Source organism: Peromyscus leucopus, chromosome 1 (genome assembly GCF_004664715.2).
Source record: "Peromyscus leucopus breed LL Stock chromosome 1, UCI_PerLeu_2.1, whole genome shotgun sequence".
Lineage (NCBI taxonomy): Eukaryota > Metazoa > Chordata > Mammalia > Rodentia > Cricetidae > Peromyscus > Peromyscus leucopus.
The window spans coordinates 108,283,409-108,298,072 of NC_051063.1; the positions used below are offsets into that span (position 1 = coordinate 108,283,409).

At 46.5% G+C, this 14,664-nt stretch overlaps 1 protein-coding gene across 1 annotated transcript in view; it reads right to left on the minus strand.

The window, feature by feature from the left end:
- Tenm4 (teneurin transmembrane protein 4) overlaps positions 1 to 14,664 on the minus strand; it is a 2,730,446-nt gene that overhangs the window by 58,413 nt on the left and 2,657,369 nt on the right. The window contains 3 exon segments of the mRNA XM_037206447.1: positions 1,897 to 2,164; positions 4,674 to 4,935; positions 12,220 to 12,339. Coding sequence (XP_037062342.1) covers positions 1,897 to 2,164; positions 4,674 to 4,935; positions 12,220 to 12,339 — 650 coding nt within the window.

A 14,664-nucleotide genomic window follows, 5' to 3' on the forward strand; every position in this document is an offset into this window, starting at 1 on the left:
GTGTGGAGACCACTTGGCTTTTACATGCATTTTGAGGATCCAAAATCTAGTTATCACACTTGCTTTGCAAGTGTTTTTCCTGTTGGTACCATCTCCCCAGCCCGGAAGTAATCTTTAATAAGGAAAGTACCCCCATTAGCTCACCACTGTAACCTAATTTGTGGCAGTAGGTAATTGGAGGTGACACCATGTTTAATCAGGTGAGAATTTAATCATGTCCAATCCAGGGATATTACTCAGCCCCTGGACATCATAGTCATGAAGACCAGCTGATGTCATAGAAATGCTTAAAGAAAAGCACTCAGTTGAGAAGGCACATTGTTTTTGGTCATCTGTGATTTTAAAGAATTCCTAATTCCCTAAGCTTGGCTTCTGTGGCAGCCTAGGCAGTGGCCTTGCGAAAACATCAGCTGAGACAGGCAGGCCATCTCTTCTGAGTGGGCACTGTTTGCCAGCAGACAACATCTGACCATGTGGAAGAGACAAGAATGAATAGCTGGTCAGCCTCTGAAGGTTGTTCACAGATGCCTGGAAAGATGGCTACCTATCTACAGCAAAAGGAGAGTGGGCTCGGAAGATGTCGCCATGTCTCTGGCCCCAATGATCTCAGCAAATGAGCCCCGGGACTGGAATCTCATGGCAATGGACCTTTTGAAACTGCCCAGTGGGAACTAAACATACTCATTTCACTGGAGGAGGCTTTAGGGCCTTGGCTTTATTTTTATAGATGATAGAAGGGACTGTGAATGGTGAGATATGGCCTTTCTGCTCCCAGAGAGCCCCTGCATCACAGGGTAGAGATACAAATCCCAATGAAGGGCTGGATGAATCTAGCTTTCTTCCATCTATCTGTGCTTCCTTGGGATGTCACCTTAGCATCCTCAAAAGGATGTGGCAGTGAGGATTCATTGTGATGCTAACATGTATGCCAGCACAACCATGGAGCAAGCGTTCAAGAGAGCCTCTCATTCTCTTCCTGCCTCCCACCACGCCTTCCCACGCCCTTCTCTCTTCCTTTTCCAAGTACAACTTTACTTCACGGTTCCTATCTGGTTTTGCTAGGTGAAGACAATTGAAAGAGAATAGGGTTCAAGATGAAGGAATTTGCTGGGCTGTTGCTCCTCAGTCATCTTGTTAGGTGTTGTGACTACTGACTGCCCATCTCTGAAGCTCCTGGGACCCTGCTCTAATGCAGAAGTTGGAAGGACAGTCATCCTGCAAAGCCCGAGATCCTGGTGAGGAGGCCAACTTTGGCTTCATTCCTAAAGAAGATAGTGGAAACTGTAACAGAGGCAACTTCTCTGATGGGGAATAAAACTGTGAGATCACCTGGGCATGGTGTCGCACACCTACAATCCCAGCACTAGGTTATGCTGACTCCGGAAGTTTGCGAGTTCAAGGCCAGTCTGTGCTACACAGGAAATCTGAGGTTACTCTGGGTTACAGAGGGAGGCTCTGTCTCAACAAGTCAAAACAAATACGAGGCCAGAAACAAAGTTTTGACTTTAGCTCTTATAACTGAAAACATGGAAGAAGCCCAACCTTAGCTCCTTTATTTTAATTTTAGATTTCGGCAGGATGGCTGTGGGGTGGCCAGATAACACATGCATATTCTACTTTTCTGGCACACAGTGTATTTTAGCCCATCACACACCACCGTAGTACTTTCTGAGGTCTGTTCTTATCCTGTAACCATTTTTCGTGCTCGGGCTTTTCAATGCATCCTTCTAGGCTGTGGATAGCCACTGAGGTCTTGCAGCCCCAGTCAGCCCCAGGTGGTTTTGGCCTGAAAAGAGGAAGGAAGGAAGGAAGAGCCATGAAGGAAGCCGCTTCTGGTTCTGCTCTGTCTCTGCCCGTGTGTGGAGCCTGTGTCACAGACACGTAGGGGAGGCTTACCGAAGGCTTCCGAGAGTCCAAACACCTTCTGGTTGTAGACATCCGTCTTGTCCCAGATGAAGTAGTAGGACAGGTCAGGGGCTGCAGCAAACCACTTCCGGAAGAGGCGACCCTCGACCGCCACCATGAGGTGGACCTTCATGAGGTTGAAGGGGATGGCGGGGTGTGTGAGGCTGATCCTCAGGACAGACTTGTAGCCAGGGGTGCGGCTGCTCAGATAGCTCAGCCTCATCTTGCAGCCAGCAATGGTGATTTCCTCTTGCAGGGCCTACAGCACAGACAGATCACGGCAGGGATGTCACTGGAGGTCACGGCGGAAGTGACATTGAAGACTTTGTGGACTTCGGGTGTTCGGGGGCACAGGAGGAAGTGGAAGGGAAGGAGGTGAAAAGGAGAAGGAAGAACAGCAGGAAGAAGAAGGTAGGGAGAGGTGAGGGAATAGGAAAGGGACGAGGAGGAGGAATAGCCCTGGTCTCCAGGGCTGGTTCCTACACGGTGAACCTACATTAACAAACTCACCTCCATCCCCTGTGGATGAAGTTATTTTATCACAGCCCTGAGAGGACACATGCAATAATGCACATGGGATACTCAACAATGCACGCCTCTGGCTCATTAGCTATTTCAGTCAGGAAAACACAAGCATCTGGGAATCTTCACTTCCTTACTGAATCAGCACCAGTAAGGCCACATATGCGAAGTGCCAGGTCCATCACTGTCATGAGGCAGGACAGTGGTACGGCTGGTACCTGTGGTACAGACAGCAGGGGTGCCATGAGGAGACACTAAGGTCAACCGCAGCCTGAGCCTGGTGGATGGTTTCTAGCCAAAGCTTTCTTAAAGTGAGATGTAGTTGCCATGTTTCTTTTCTGGAAAGGTCAACAGAGACCACAGGGCTGAACAAACCCATCATCAAGCAGCGCTTGAGAGCCTGGCAAGAACCTGTTCCAACGTCCCAGTTCATCTCTAGAGAGCTCGGGTTGGCTACATGGAGTCTGCAGGGCACACTGGCTCCCAACTCCAGTGCCTTCCAGATGAGCAGAGCAGGGAAGGCAGCAGGCTCAGGCTGAAGATGGAAACAGTCAGCGAATTCCAGATGATCACCCATAAGGCAAACGCAGGGGACTGTCATCAGCGTGATGCTCTGGGCTCTTTCTCAAGAAAGGAACATTGAATCAATTGAGCCTAACATGTCTATTCAAGGGACGATGGCTATTTTTATCCTGTGTTTACAGAGGAACTGAGCTGTTTCATTCTGTTTATTCCGTGGAAGGGTGTAGACTTTTTGTCTATGCTTCTTTCTTGAATACAGGAAATGCTATGGATTGGTAGGGACAATCCACTGTTGTCTTCTCAGGCCACAGTTTATAGTTCCAGGCAAAGCAGGCTATACATGGGGTGGGGGTGGGGGGAGCCACAGGCAGCACTTGAGTGCCGGCCTGATGCTCTCATAAATATTTCCCTTCGTTAATGCACCCATCACAGTTTCCACATCCCAGCACTTGCAAACATTAACCAGCATTGGGACTGGGAAAACAAAGAGTTCGTTTTTGTGTGTGTGTTTTTTCGAGACTAACAATAAGCAAGGTTTGTGCCCCAGCTGAACCTGTAGGCACCCAGCTCAGAGAGCACTGTAAAGAGGGTGTGACCTTGAACCTCATTTGTTCCACAGTCCCTGCTCCTGGGAAAAGATGTCTGGCTGGAGCTGAGCCAGGGCTGAGTAACAAATTACTTCTCTCCAGCAAGTTCTGTCTCTGCTGACAAGCATTTCATACAAAAGGTCAGCCTGGCCATTGAGACGGGAGACAGGCGCTGCATCTCTGAGAAGCGAGCACAATGAGAATTCAGAAACGGCCGTGTTTCCTTCCTGGGGACTGGCATTGGAAACTGCTCAATGGGGCACACTCAGTGAGATGTGTTTGCTCATCCGGGCATGAAATACACACACATAAATGTATAAACGCTCTGCTCCGCCAGCACCAGGGCAATCCATTAACATGCACATTGCTGGAGGTCTCATTAGACAGGCAGGTGACCCGGGCCTCTCCAGGCTTCTGCACTGCCACTTCCCTATCCTTGGGCCTTCTTTTCTGCCTAAAGACAGCAGACTGGGGATGATGGAGGAGATCCAACTCAGTATGGCTTTGCTCGGTGAAGAATCTATCTTCATTTTCATCAGATTAAAATATATTTTTCTCAATTACTTCCCTTTAATGATAATTAAGTAAAACATTTGCATGTGTAGATTTGATCCAAAGCAACCCTTAATTGGCACGAAGGCAGCATGTGCTAAATAATCGTAGTAATAATAATAGCTAAAATTTATCGAGCACTTAGTAGGTGTCAGACATTGTGCTAAGTACCTCACGTTACATTTTTCTTATTTACTCTTTATTAAAATTCTTACTAGTTGGGATCCCATTGCTTATTTCTATTCATAGAAACTATTATTATAAGTACCTTTAGCATTAAGACCAAGAGAGGTAAGACTCTGAAAGCAAGAGGAGGAGCAAAGTAGAGTAAACAGGATGGCAGAGAGGAAAGAACCAAGGGGTTTATTGTAAGCCCTAGTGTGCCAGGCAGACTGTGGGCCCGCACCAGTCTTTAGCATGTAAGATGGCCCTCATATCCTGATGCCATCTCTACTATAAGGTTTGGCCCTTGGGGTCTCACCTAGGCCTATATGGGTACTTTATCGATTTCCACTGTCTCTGAGATTCTCCCCTGTCCCCAAATAAAATAAAAGATGGCCTGATGTCATCAAGAAGTCTGAGTACCTGGATTTCTGGGACAATGGGGCCTTTCTCAGCACAGGAACTAGCGAAGGATGTCAGCGGGGATGGAGACACCACAGGGTTGGGGCGGGCAAAGTTGCTCAGGTCACAGCTAGGAATCTCATTCTCCTCATGTCTCATGATGATGGTTTCCATGACAAAGAAGCGGTCCCAGGGTAGCCACAGGGTATGCTCTTGTGTGATGAAGGGTGCCCGTTCGAATCTCAAGATGATGGAGATGCCGCCGTTCGTGACCAGGTCAAAGCTGCAGTTGGGGACGGCAGCAGGAAGAAGAGGAGGAGGACAATGAGATACTGAAAGGCGAGAAAACCACAGGAAGGGGCTGAGTCCTTGGTTGAGAACTACTCTAACATCCAGAGACTGGACTGCAGCCACAAATAGTGACAATGACTCCAGAAACCACTGGTTGTTGCTATAAAATGATTGGCCAGGGAGGGTTTACAGCTGTCAAATTAAGCACTGCACGGGAGCTGTTTAGCAGGAACCAGGGCAGCTGGAGAGCCTCTGCTGCGGAGCTCCGGGTGCTGTCACTGTGTCAGAACCAGAGCTCGCTAAGGAGGCAGCAGAATGAGACTGAGCAAGTGTTACCCGGGCATGGGGAAGCCTGAATCCAGTCCTTACTGCCATGAAGTAACCATAGTGTGGCCATGAGTAAATCAGCCAGCCTCTCTGAGCTTTGGTTTTTCTCATCTATAAAACCCAAAGGTTCATGTGGATTATTTTGCTGTGTGTATGTGTACATCTGTGTGTGCCTGTATGTGCATGTACTGTCTGCCTGTGTATGTGTATGTATGGAGATCACAAGCTGATATGAAAAATTAAAAATTTAAATTTTTTAATCGTTTTAACAGCCATGTGCATTTTGAAATGAGCATGATCTGTAAATATGCTCAGTGTTAACATAGCCAATTTACATAATATTTATTAAGCCTGCTGAAAAAAAAATCAAATTTTAGGGCAGAAAATGAAGACTTGAGGGCAGTATGGGCAACATAACCTTTGAAGGACTTTGTTTACATCAAACAAAATTAGAGAGTTTTTTTTTTTTTTTTTTTTTTTTTTTGCTGGTTTTACTTTGGAATTGTAATCAAGGGTTCGATAACTTATGTTTAAAGGAGGAGGTATACCTGCTGGTTAAAATCATTTCTGTCTTGAGCATCCTCTTTGAAGGAAATGCAACACACATCCTTTTCAAGGAAACAACCACACAATTTCCTTTTCCTATATATTTTAGAGTTAGTAATCAAGTATAATTCTATATGTAGTATTATGCTTTCATCTTTAAAATAAACAATTAGCATTTAATAGATTTTTGAAAATCTATTAAACATGCATTTGCAAATGTAAGTAAAGTTTGGGCAACTGCAAACTTCACTGTATTCTAGACAACATCAGCACAACTGTCCTTGTTTGATACTATGGATCATGTTCAAGCCCTCACTTGAATTTGCTTTGAGGCTTTAATTTTTGTGTGTGTATTTGTGTGTATGCAGTTATAAACGTAAAAGAAGTGGTCATAGTCATTGATACTAGTTCACTTAAAAATTTGGAATTGCAAGTAAAGAAAAGCCTGATATTCGGACACATTCTTGACTTGTTAAAGACTAGTTAGATGTGGTTGAGTTTGTTTTGAACCAATGGATACCTACTTAAATATCTTCACTGTCCTCTCAACAAAGCAAAGTTATGGTCTGCTGGCCATGTTATGATTAGGAAGGAGCATGCAATCTCAAGTTTTTGATTCCAGTGGAGTTTGGTTGTTAAAGCTTTTTTCTGGACTAAGCTTTTTGGCAGTGAGATCTAACATTATCTCACTAGAAAGATGAAGGCCCTGATTAGAAATAGAAGTGGAGATCCAGTCTCAGCGTGTTAGAATTAGGGTTATTTAAACACTGCATTATCATGGGACTCTTTCTGATTTTGAATTACAACATTGTCACTCAGAAATAAGTATTTTTTCCTCAGTATGTGCATATTGCACTGTTAGATCATAGAAATACATGCTTTATTTAATTAATTTTATGTATGCAAAAGCTATAAATCTTTTGTAAAATGTATTTTATATAGTTGCAAATGTATTAAACCATTGTTAGCATGTACATATGTAAAACTGGTTTTTAAACTTTTTGCTTTGTTTTTCATATTTTAAGGATATGAAAAAAGATTAATAAAGTTTCTATTTTATTAATTTGAAAAAAACAAAAAATAATAAACAAACAAACATAAAAAACAAGCTGATATGAGTGTCTTCTTCAATTGTTTCTGTACATTATTATTATTGTTTTTGTTATTTGATACATCTCTTTCTCCCCTATCTCTCTTTTAAAATTAAAAAAATTTTTAGGCAGAGTCTGTCTATGGTCCTGACTGTCCTGGAGCACACTATGTAGACTAGGCTGTCCTTGAACTCAGAGATTCTCCTGCTTCTGCCTCCCATGTGCTGGGATTAAAGGTGTGCACCACCATGCCTGGACACTGAGACAAGTCTCTTCCTGAACCCAAATCTTACAGTTTTGTCTGGACTAGCTGGATGGTAAGTACATCCCTGGGACCCACGTGTCTCTCCTCCCAGCTTTCATGGGGGTGGTGAAGATCTGAATTCAGATCCTCATGCTTGCACAGAAGCGCCGTCTCCACTGGGCCATCTGGCTGTCTCTCAAATGGATTGTTCTCAAGTCCTAAGTGGCCAGGCAGTTTGAAACTGTGCAAATTGAACCACGGTGTCTTGTAAGCAAAAGGGGAGATGGAAGCCTGAGTGCCTGGCTGAGACGAAATCACCGTGACTGTGTGTCCCGAGCCAGTAGCTCAGCTTCTGTTCACGGCTCTGTGCTCTCCAGCCCTTCACTGCCTCAGACAGCTTTACACTGGACCTCTTGTTTCAGGTTTGTGTGGGAGCATGTAGGCAAAATCCTCCTTACTTTCTCTTACTCTCAGATAGGACCCACCTCACCCCTGCCAGAACATATTAGTAGTTGTAGGGTTCTGGTGCCTCAGTCCTACCACCTGCAGAGAAAGCTTGCCAGGCGCTTGCCCTGATAAACTGTGGGGGTGTACACCTTTCAGTTTTGGAAGTCCAAGGAGTGTGAGTCCCCATTTGCATACCTTGATGTTTCTTTCAATTGCCAGTTCTCTAGGGGTGTTAGCCTCTGTTCTACAGATACATGCTCAGAGGCCGGGGGAGCTCAGGCTGTGCACACAGGGACTAGAAATCAAGGTGTGGTGCACATCCTGTAGGATTGATTGTCTGCTGAGCCGAGAACAAGGCTTGGCTGTCACCTCAGGTCCTGTGTTTGGTGTGCAGGAGTCAGGCCTGGAGTTTTGTTATTTTCCTAAAAAGATAGTTTGAAGTCATGGAATAGCTGAGCCCCTGGGAGGGGAGTTAGGAATCGTGTTCCCAAGTCTCTCCCGGTGTGATGGGCTGGTCACTTCTACTGAGTCCCCGTCAAAGGACCATTAATTTCATACTTGGATTGCTGCAGCCACAGGAGGACAGGCCCATCTTTGGGTAATTCTGACCATTAGGGCTTCAGTTTCTGTAGCACATCTGGGTCTCCCTCATCCTAGTTCTTATGGCTTGGGCTTGTTTTTACCTGCTCTGATGATTTGAGACCAGTGGCTCCGTCTGCCAGCTAGCCTCTACTGGAGTATCTCCTTGGACAAGGTCTTCTCAGGAGGTACATTTAGCTTTACGGTTTTATTTTTGAGACAGAGTCTCTTTATGTAGACCAGGCTGGTCTTCAACTCAGTTCTTCTGTTCCAGCCTCAAAGATGTGAGATTTCATGTATGTGCTATCACACCCAACTAGGGTACACTTGCAAAGCCCATAGTCCTTTCTCTACAAGGCCTTGCTCAAGCGGAATTCTAGCTCCCTCCTAGGGTCTATTGTACCATGGAGACTCCCAAGAGCCCACACTGCAGTACACTGCAATTGCTCCAGTGCCTGAGCCATCAATTTCTCTGCCCTTCCAGGGACAGGTCTAGCCCTTAGGCTATAGAATGAATACATGAGAGACACTGCCACTTGTGGTGATATACTGGGTACCCTAATAAAATTTGCCTGAAGATGATAGGACAGAACAAGCCACTAGATTAAACAGAGAAGCCAGGCAGTGGTAGCACACACCTTTAATCCTAGCACTCAGGAGGCAGAGATCCATCTGGATCTCTGTGAGTTCAAAACCACCCCGGACTCCATGAGACTGACTCAGACTAGGAGGGAAACAGAGCCAGGCAGTGGTGGCACACACCTTTAATCCCAGCACCTGAGCTCTCATGCCTTTGCTTGGGAAGTTACATGCCTTTAATCCCAGCACTAAAAAGGAAGTGATACGGTGAGCGGAGAAAGGTATATAAGGCGTGAGGAGACAGGAACTAGAGCTTTTCGGCTGAGGAAGCTCATTTGGCTAGAGGCCTATTGATTGGCTGAGGCTTTTTCAGGTTGAGGAGTTGGTGAGGTAAGAAGTGGTGGCTATGGCTTGTTCCTTGTCTCTCTGATCTTTCAGCATTTACCCTAATATCTTGCTCCGAGTTTTTCATTATAAGACCTTTAGAAATTCGAGCAACAACCACTGCTTCTAAACTGACTGTCAAATGCTCTGAGTCCCCGCTTACTTTGGCTACTGACACAAGTCAACTCTGATCACCTCTGTCGTCGGGTGAGACCCCTCCGTGAAGGATGTCATCATTGCCTTGACAAACGCTATTCTGCATGGCTGTGACCACTGCTCCAGCTGTTTTTTCCTTCCTTCTGACATTTAACCATCTGTCCCAGAGGCAGCTGCTCATGGGAGACGACACTCCCAGTTGTGGGTCCTCAAACTCCAAAGACACACTCTTCTCTCTGCGGGAACTTTCCACATACTTGGCTTCTCAGGGCCCTTTCTATGCTAACCTTTAGAAGTGGGACACCACCGTCCTTCAGGAAGTGATGATGGAGAAACACCAGGGTGGGTATCTGTTGTTGTCTAGGAGTCCAGGCTGCGGCTGTCCAGGAGAATGCCCACAGTTTTGGGGGAAACACTGACAGGCTGACATTCTTGTCACAGAACTAGTCAGGATCTGCACTTTCCCAGAATGTTTCTGACAACCAAACAGAAACTTGGCCAAGCTCACAGGCTTTGCTCAGGAGAGGCAGCCTGTAGGGAGGGAGGGGACGACAAGCATGGAAAGATTTCTCTTCAAGGCTGTGAGCAGGCCAGGGCAGCTGGCCATGCCAGGAGATGAGTGCAATGGGCTGAGGCCGGGCCTGCTCATCTGGCAGGGAAACCCTGTTGTGGATGTGAATGTGAATGTGAGCCCAGAGGGGAGGCCTGGTTCTCAGATGGAGCCCACTCTCGCTGGTCCAAGCACCACTGCTTATATTACAGGTGAGTTATACCACTCTTCCAAGCCTCAGTTTCTCTATCTGTAAAATTAGGCTGACCGTCATAATCACTTGGCAGGGTTACTAATTAGCTAGATGGGTGATGGATGGAAGTCCAGGGTCCCTCACGTTTCCTGGGCATCACATTCAAGACAACCCCACGTTTCAAGTCAATGAGCCTGACCTGCTCCCCCTGTTAAGAGTTCTCTTAGTTTTTCTTCATGACTTGTAATTTCCATCTTTTAAATGATCTTTTCGGGTAATTTTTCTGTTACTATTTTCTGTGTATGAACTACTGTTAAAATTTGAAGTCGTGTGTGTGTGTGTGTGTGTGTGTGTGTGTGTGTGTGTGTGTGTGTGTGTGAGGTGGGTGGGGAACTGGTGAGAGTGTCATGAGTCATGATGCTGCCTGGAGATCGAAGATGACACAGGCGACTCAGACGCAGCCTAGGCCTTCGGGGCATCTCCACTCATTCTCACCTCCTGCCTATCTTTATCTCGTGGCTTCTCCTATGTATCAGGGTAAGAGAAACCGAGTCAGGGAAAGGAGGAGGGGAGTGGGCCAAATGCTCCCTGCTCACACACAGTGTTGGAAAGAGCACTTTAGCCCCACAGTGCATGTTTAAGAACTGGTTTGAAATGCACGTTCTAAGCTGCACCATTTCTGACCACGTCACAGTGTGGGAGACTGATGCGGGAAACCTCCCTTTGGGTACTTAATATCCTCGAGAAGCAGGAGATATGGCCAGCATAGCACAACCAGGGAAATCGTAGCCTGGGGAGCTAAAGAATAGGTGATTGCTGAGGTCGCCACATATAGGATTATGATGGCATGTTTCATGGACCTAGTCCAAGCAAGCCCAGAGGTGCCCACTGACAGTTTGCTCTTTCATGTGGTAAGTTTGGTGGCAAAAAGAGCAGTCTGGAAAAGCTCCACTTTTGATGACTGTTCCCCTGTGGGTGGGAGCGCTCTAAGAATATCCATGCCTAGGATACCCACAGCTGCCATTTCTGTACTATCCCAGACCCGAAGACAGACATAGTGAATAGGGGACGCTCCTTCCTATCCTGGTGGGTCTGCTGAGGGGCTTCTGGGCAGAAATGTGCAGGGCAGGGAGCAGTGGCCTGGCCTGACCAGTTTGCTCCCTGGGGACTGGCACAGACCTCTTCCAGCTGGGCCCTTCCCACTGCCACGGAGGAGGGAAGACGCCCCACACCAAGCTTGCCAAGCTGTCTAAGAGGCACACATGTCTCCAAACAGATGAGTCCTGATTCATTATCACCTCGGCTGGGACATGCTCACATCTGATATTGGATTAAAGAGGTGCTAAAATCAATCAGGCTGGAGCATAATTTCTAACTCAGAGTGAAGAATCAACCGTATGGGCCTACGCTCAGCCAGATGGACTGACACCACCTGATTTCATTAAAAATAGAGGACTTAGCACCATTGACGGGCTAAATAGTCCACTTGCCTTCTCTTTTCTAAAATATTTGTGCTACTAGCTCCTCATTATTCAATAATTCATCATAATTTGTAATTTCAACATCCACTATTTATTTGCTTACTATGTGTCACATTAGGAAGTGAATCCTAGTGTGTGGCAGGAAATCATGATTTATTAAACATGTATATTTATTTTTTTTTTTTTTTTTTTTTTTTTTAACAGTTTCTGTGTAGTTCCTCATCCATTGTACTGTCCTATCCATTCTCCTAATTCTCACGACCGGTTTATGAGGCAGACATGGTTACAGTCATGCTATGATGAAGCGGCTGAGGGTTGGGGAGGCACTCTTTGCCCAAGCCTACTCTAGTCATTTGGGGAGATCCAGGGCCATCAAGGAAACCCTAGCTCTACTTCATACTGTTGATAGTTCTCAGGGGAATTGAAAGGCCTATGAAGACTCACTGAAAAGATGATAAGGCTAAGCAGCCCTGTGTTTACGTGAGAGCCTCATGGGAAGGTCAGGCTTAGTCTACAGCTCAAGTGACAGAGGTCAGAGTCAGGCACAGGTCACAAAAGACAATCAGTCACAGAGCTGGGTGTTAGGATGTAGGCTGTCTGGGTCCAAGTCTGACCCTCTGTCCACATGATCAACCCAGAGGCAGCTGTGTTGCAAGACCACAGGCCCCAACTCTCCCTGGCCCACAGAAGGTCTCCTACCTGCCATCCTGCCTGCTGATTGTGTACCCAAAGAGTGGGTTATTGATGAAACTGATGTTCACACCAACCAGCGGGGTCCCATCTGATGTCATCACTTGTCCACGGATGACACATGCATGCCTGTGGGAAGAGAAGCGGGAACAGCATGAAATACCTTTCATGGTCAGCAGGGAACCCCCAGAAGTCATAGCCAGAAGGCTGGTCATTTAGACACACCTTACATCCAGGAGCCCCAGGTGTTCACTTCTGATAATATCTATCACCTCTCAAGGTATCAACGTGTCCTTGAGATAATCACTCTGGGGAAATGTTTTCACATTTCTCACCCCAACGTTGTTTTTCTAAGGCTATTATGTGATGTAAGGAGAGAAAGCTGATCCCAGTGAAGAACACAGTATAGTTACGAAGGGACTATAGAGTCAGGTGCCCTGGGTTCAAATCCCAGCTCCGCTACTTGCTACATCTCTGAACTTGTGTGGGTATGTGACAGGTCTTTGAGCCTCATCTTTCTTTGTTTCTTTTCTCTTGGTTTTTGTCTTGGTACAGAGTAAATGACAATGACCACCATCATGTTACTGAAAGTGAGGACACAAAAAGAGATCGGGATGGAGGGGTGTACTTCCTTCCACCCGGCATTAGAAAGAGAAGAATAGATGATCGCATCCCCTTGGGGTGTCTCCTTGGGAACCCGTCCCCACTCCCAGCCCTCACTCCTACTTGTTCCCTGTACTCTAGACAGCAAACCATGTGCTTTTCCTGCATTTGCCAGGAGAATGTTGTATGGTGACTCTGTGTGTGTGTGTGTGATGTTTTCCCATCTGCCTAAAATGTCATTTCTGCATGTGCCTCCCAACATTCTTGTCTCTCAACACCCACTTCAAAGGACATCGCTCCTCGAAAACTTTCTTGATGTTCCTGTTCAGAACTCATACCTCACTCCCTCAAAACCTCACACAGATTCCTCGGTACCTTGCCAAACTGCATATCCCTCTCCTCTCCACCTGTATCTCAGGCTGAGGGCATGGCAAGGCTTTCACCATAGTGCAATGCCTGGACCATAACCAGCAAGTATTCAATCAGAGTAACAAACAAACAAACAAACAAACAACGGGTATTGAGCAAGTGAACGGGACTATTTGCCGTCATCTAGAGTGACGGTTTGCACATATTTCCGAAATAGAATCATTTTATAGATGGCATTTTCCAAGGACCTCAAAGTAGGAAAAAACCAAAAAGAAGACCTGCCCTAGATGCAATGGTGACAGAATTCCTCCTTCCTCTGGGTTGTCCCAAAGGAAACTTGGGGGGCCTCTGAAGGAACCATCCGGAAAGTTGCAGGATCCTTTCATTTTAATAAGGAGGAGCTACTTTGTTATTTGTCTGAGCCACTAGGAAGGTAGCAGTAGAAGGTGGCTGGACTCTGGGCCTTACATTTCCATGAGCAGTGGGTGGGATGTCGGTGTGAGTGAATTCACTCTCCAGTGACTGCTCTGAGACATCAGGCCCTGTGCACACAGCCATTGGTGACAGGTCTCAGGCAAAAATGCAGGTGCTGTTACTCACAGCCTCTCCATTCCCCTGCATCAGGAATCCCCCCTTTTTTTCTTCTGGCCTATGGAAGAGCTACTGATAAGGTCTGTGGGCATTTATGGGGGGAAAATAATCTCCAACTCCATCCCATCTTTATTAGGCACCCAGATCCTTACTTCCCTCAAGTGATAAGCTTTTCTCTGTTTGATGAGAAAAGCAATTAACACCAGGCTTGCAAGCAGCTGGTCTCACTAGTGTCAGCTTGTCCTTTCTGAAGGCAACAACAACTACCCACAATGCACTACAAGCCTCCCCCCCCCCCCCCACCTCACCTCACCTCACTCTGCACAATCTGGCTAGTGCTAATTCAGTCAGTGGTTTCCTTCGGAGGCCCTTGGTCTAAATGCAATTACATGGCAAACCAGTTAAGCAGGCGAGGCTCAGCGAAGACTTGCAGTCCTGTTCCGAAGGTCTCTCAATGTATTTATGTGAAATTATCTTTCCACTAATGGGAAGGATTTATTCCATCAATTGCATTCAGCTGGTACTGAGAGAGGCTTTCTTTAATGGAGGACAATTGAATTTTGTATTGCTGGAACTTTGTCCTTCTAGTGAATTACTAACAGATCTCAGCGCCTGGTCCTGGCTACTCTCCAGCCTCCTGACATGCACAGTACCTTTGGATTCTGCCTGGACGGTAAGCAGCCCTCTGAGGGTGGTTTCCTTCACGGGGCTGCCCTGGCTGCCCCCACCCCATGCGCATGCGGACCAGCATCCTCTGATTGATTGCTCTTTGGGGGATTTCCTGGTCGTTGGGAAACGTTAACTCAGCACCATTTGGCTATCGTTTAGTCTCTGTCCAGCAAACCAGAGCAGATGTGATGTCGGTGCAGGCTCCTGCGGACTGCTTTGGAT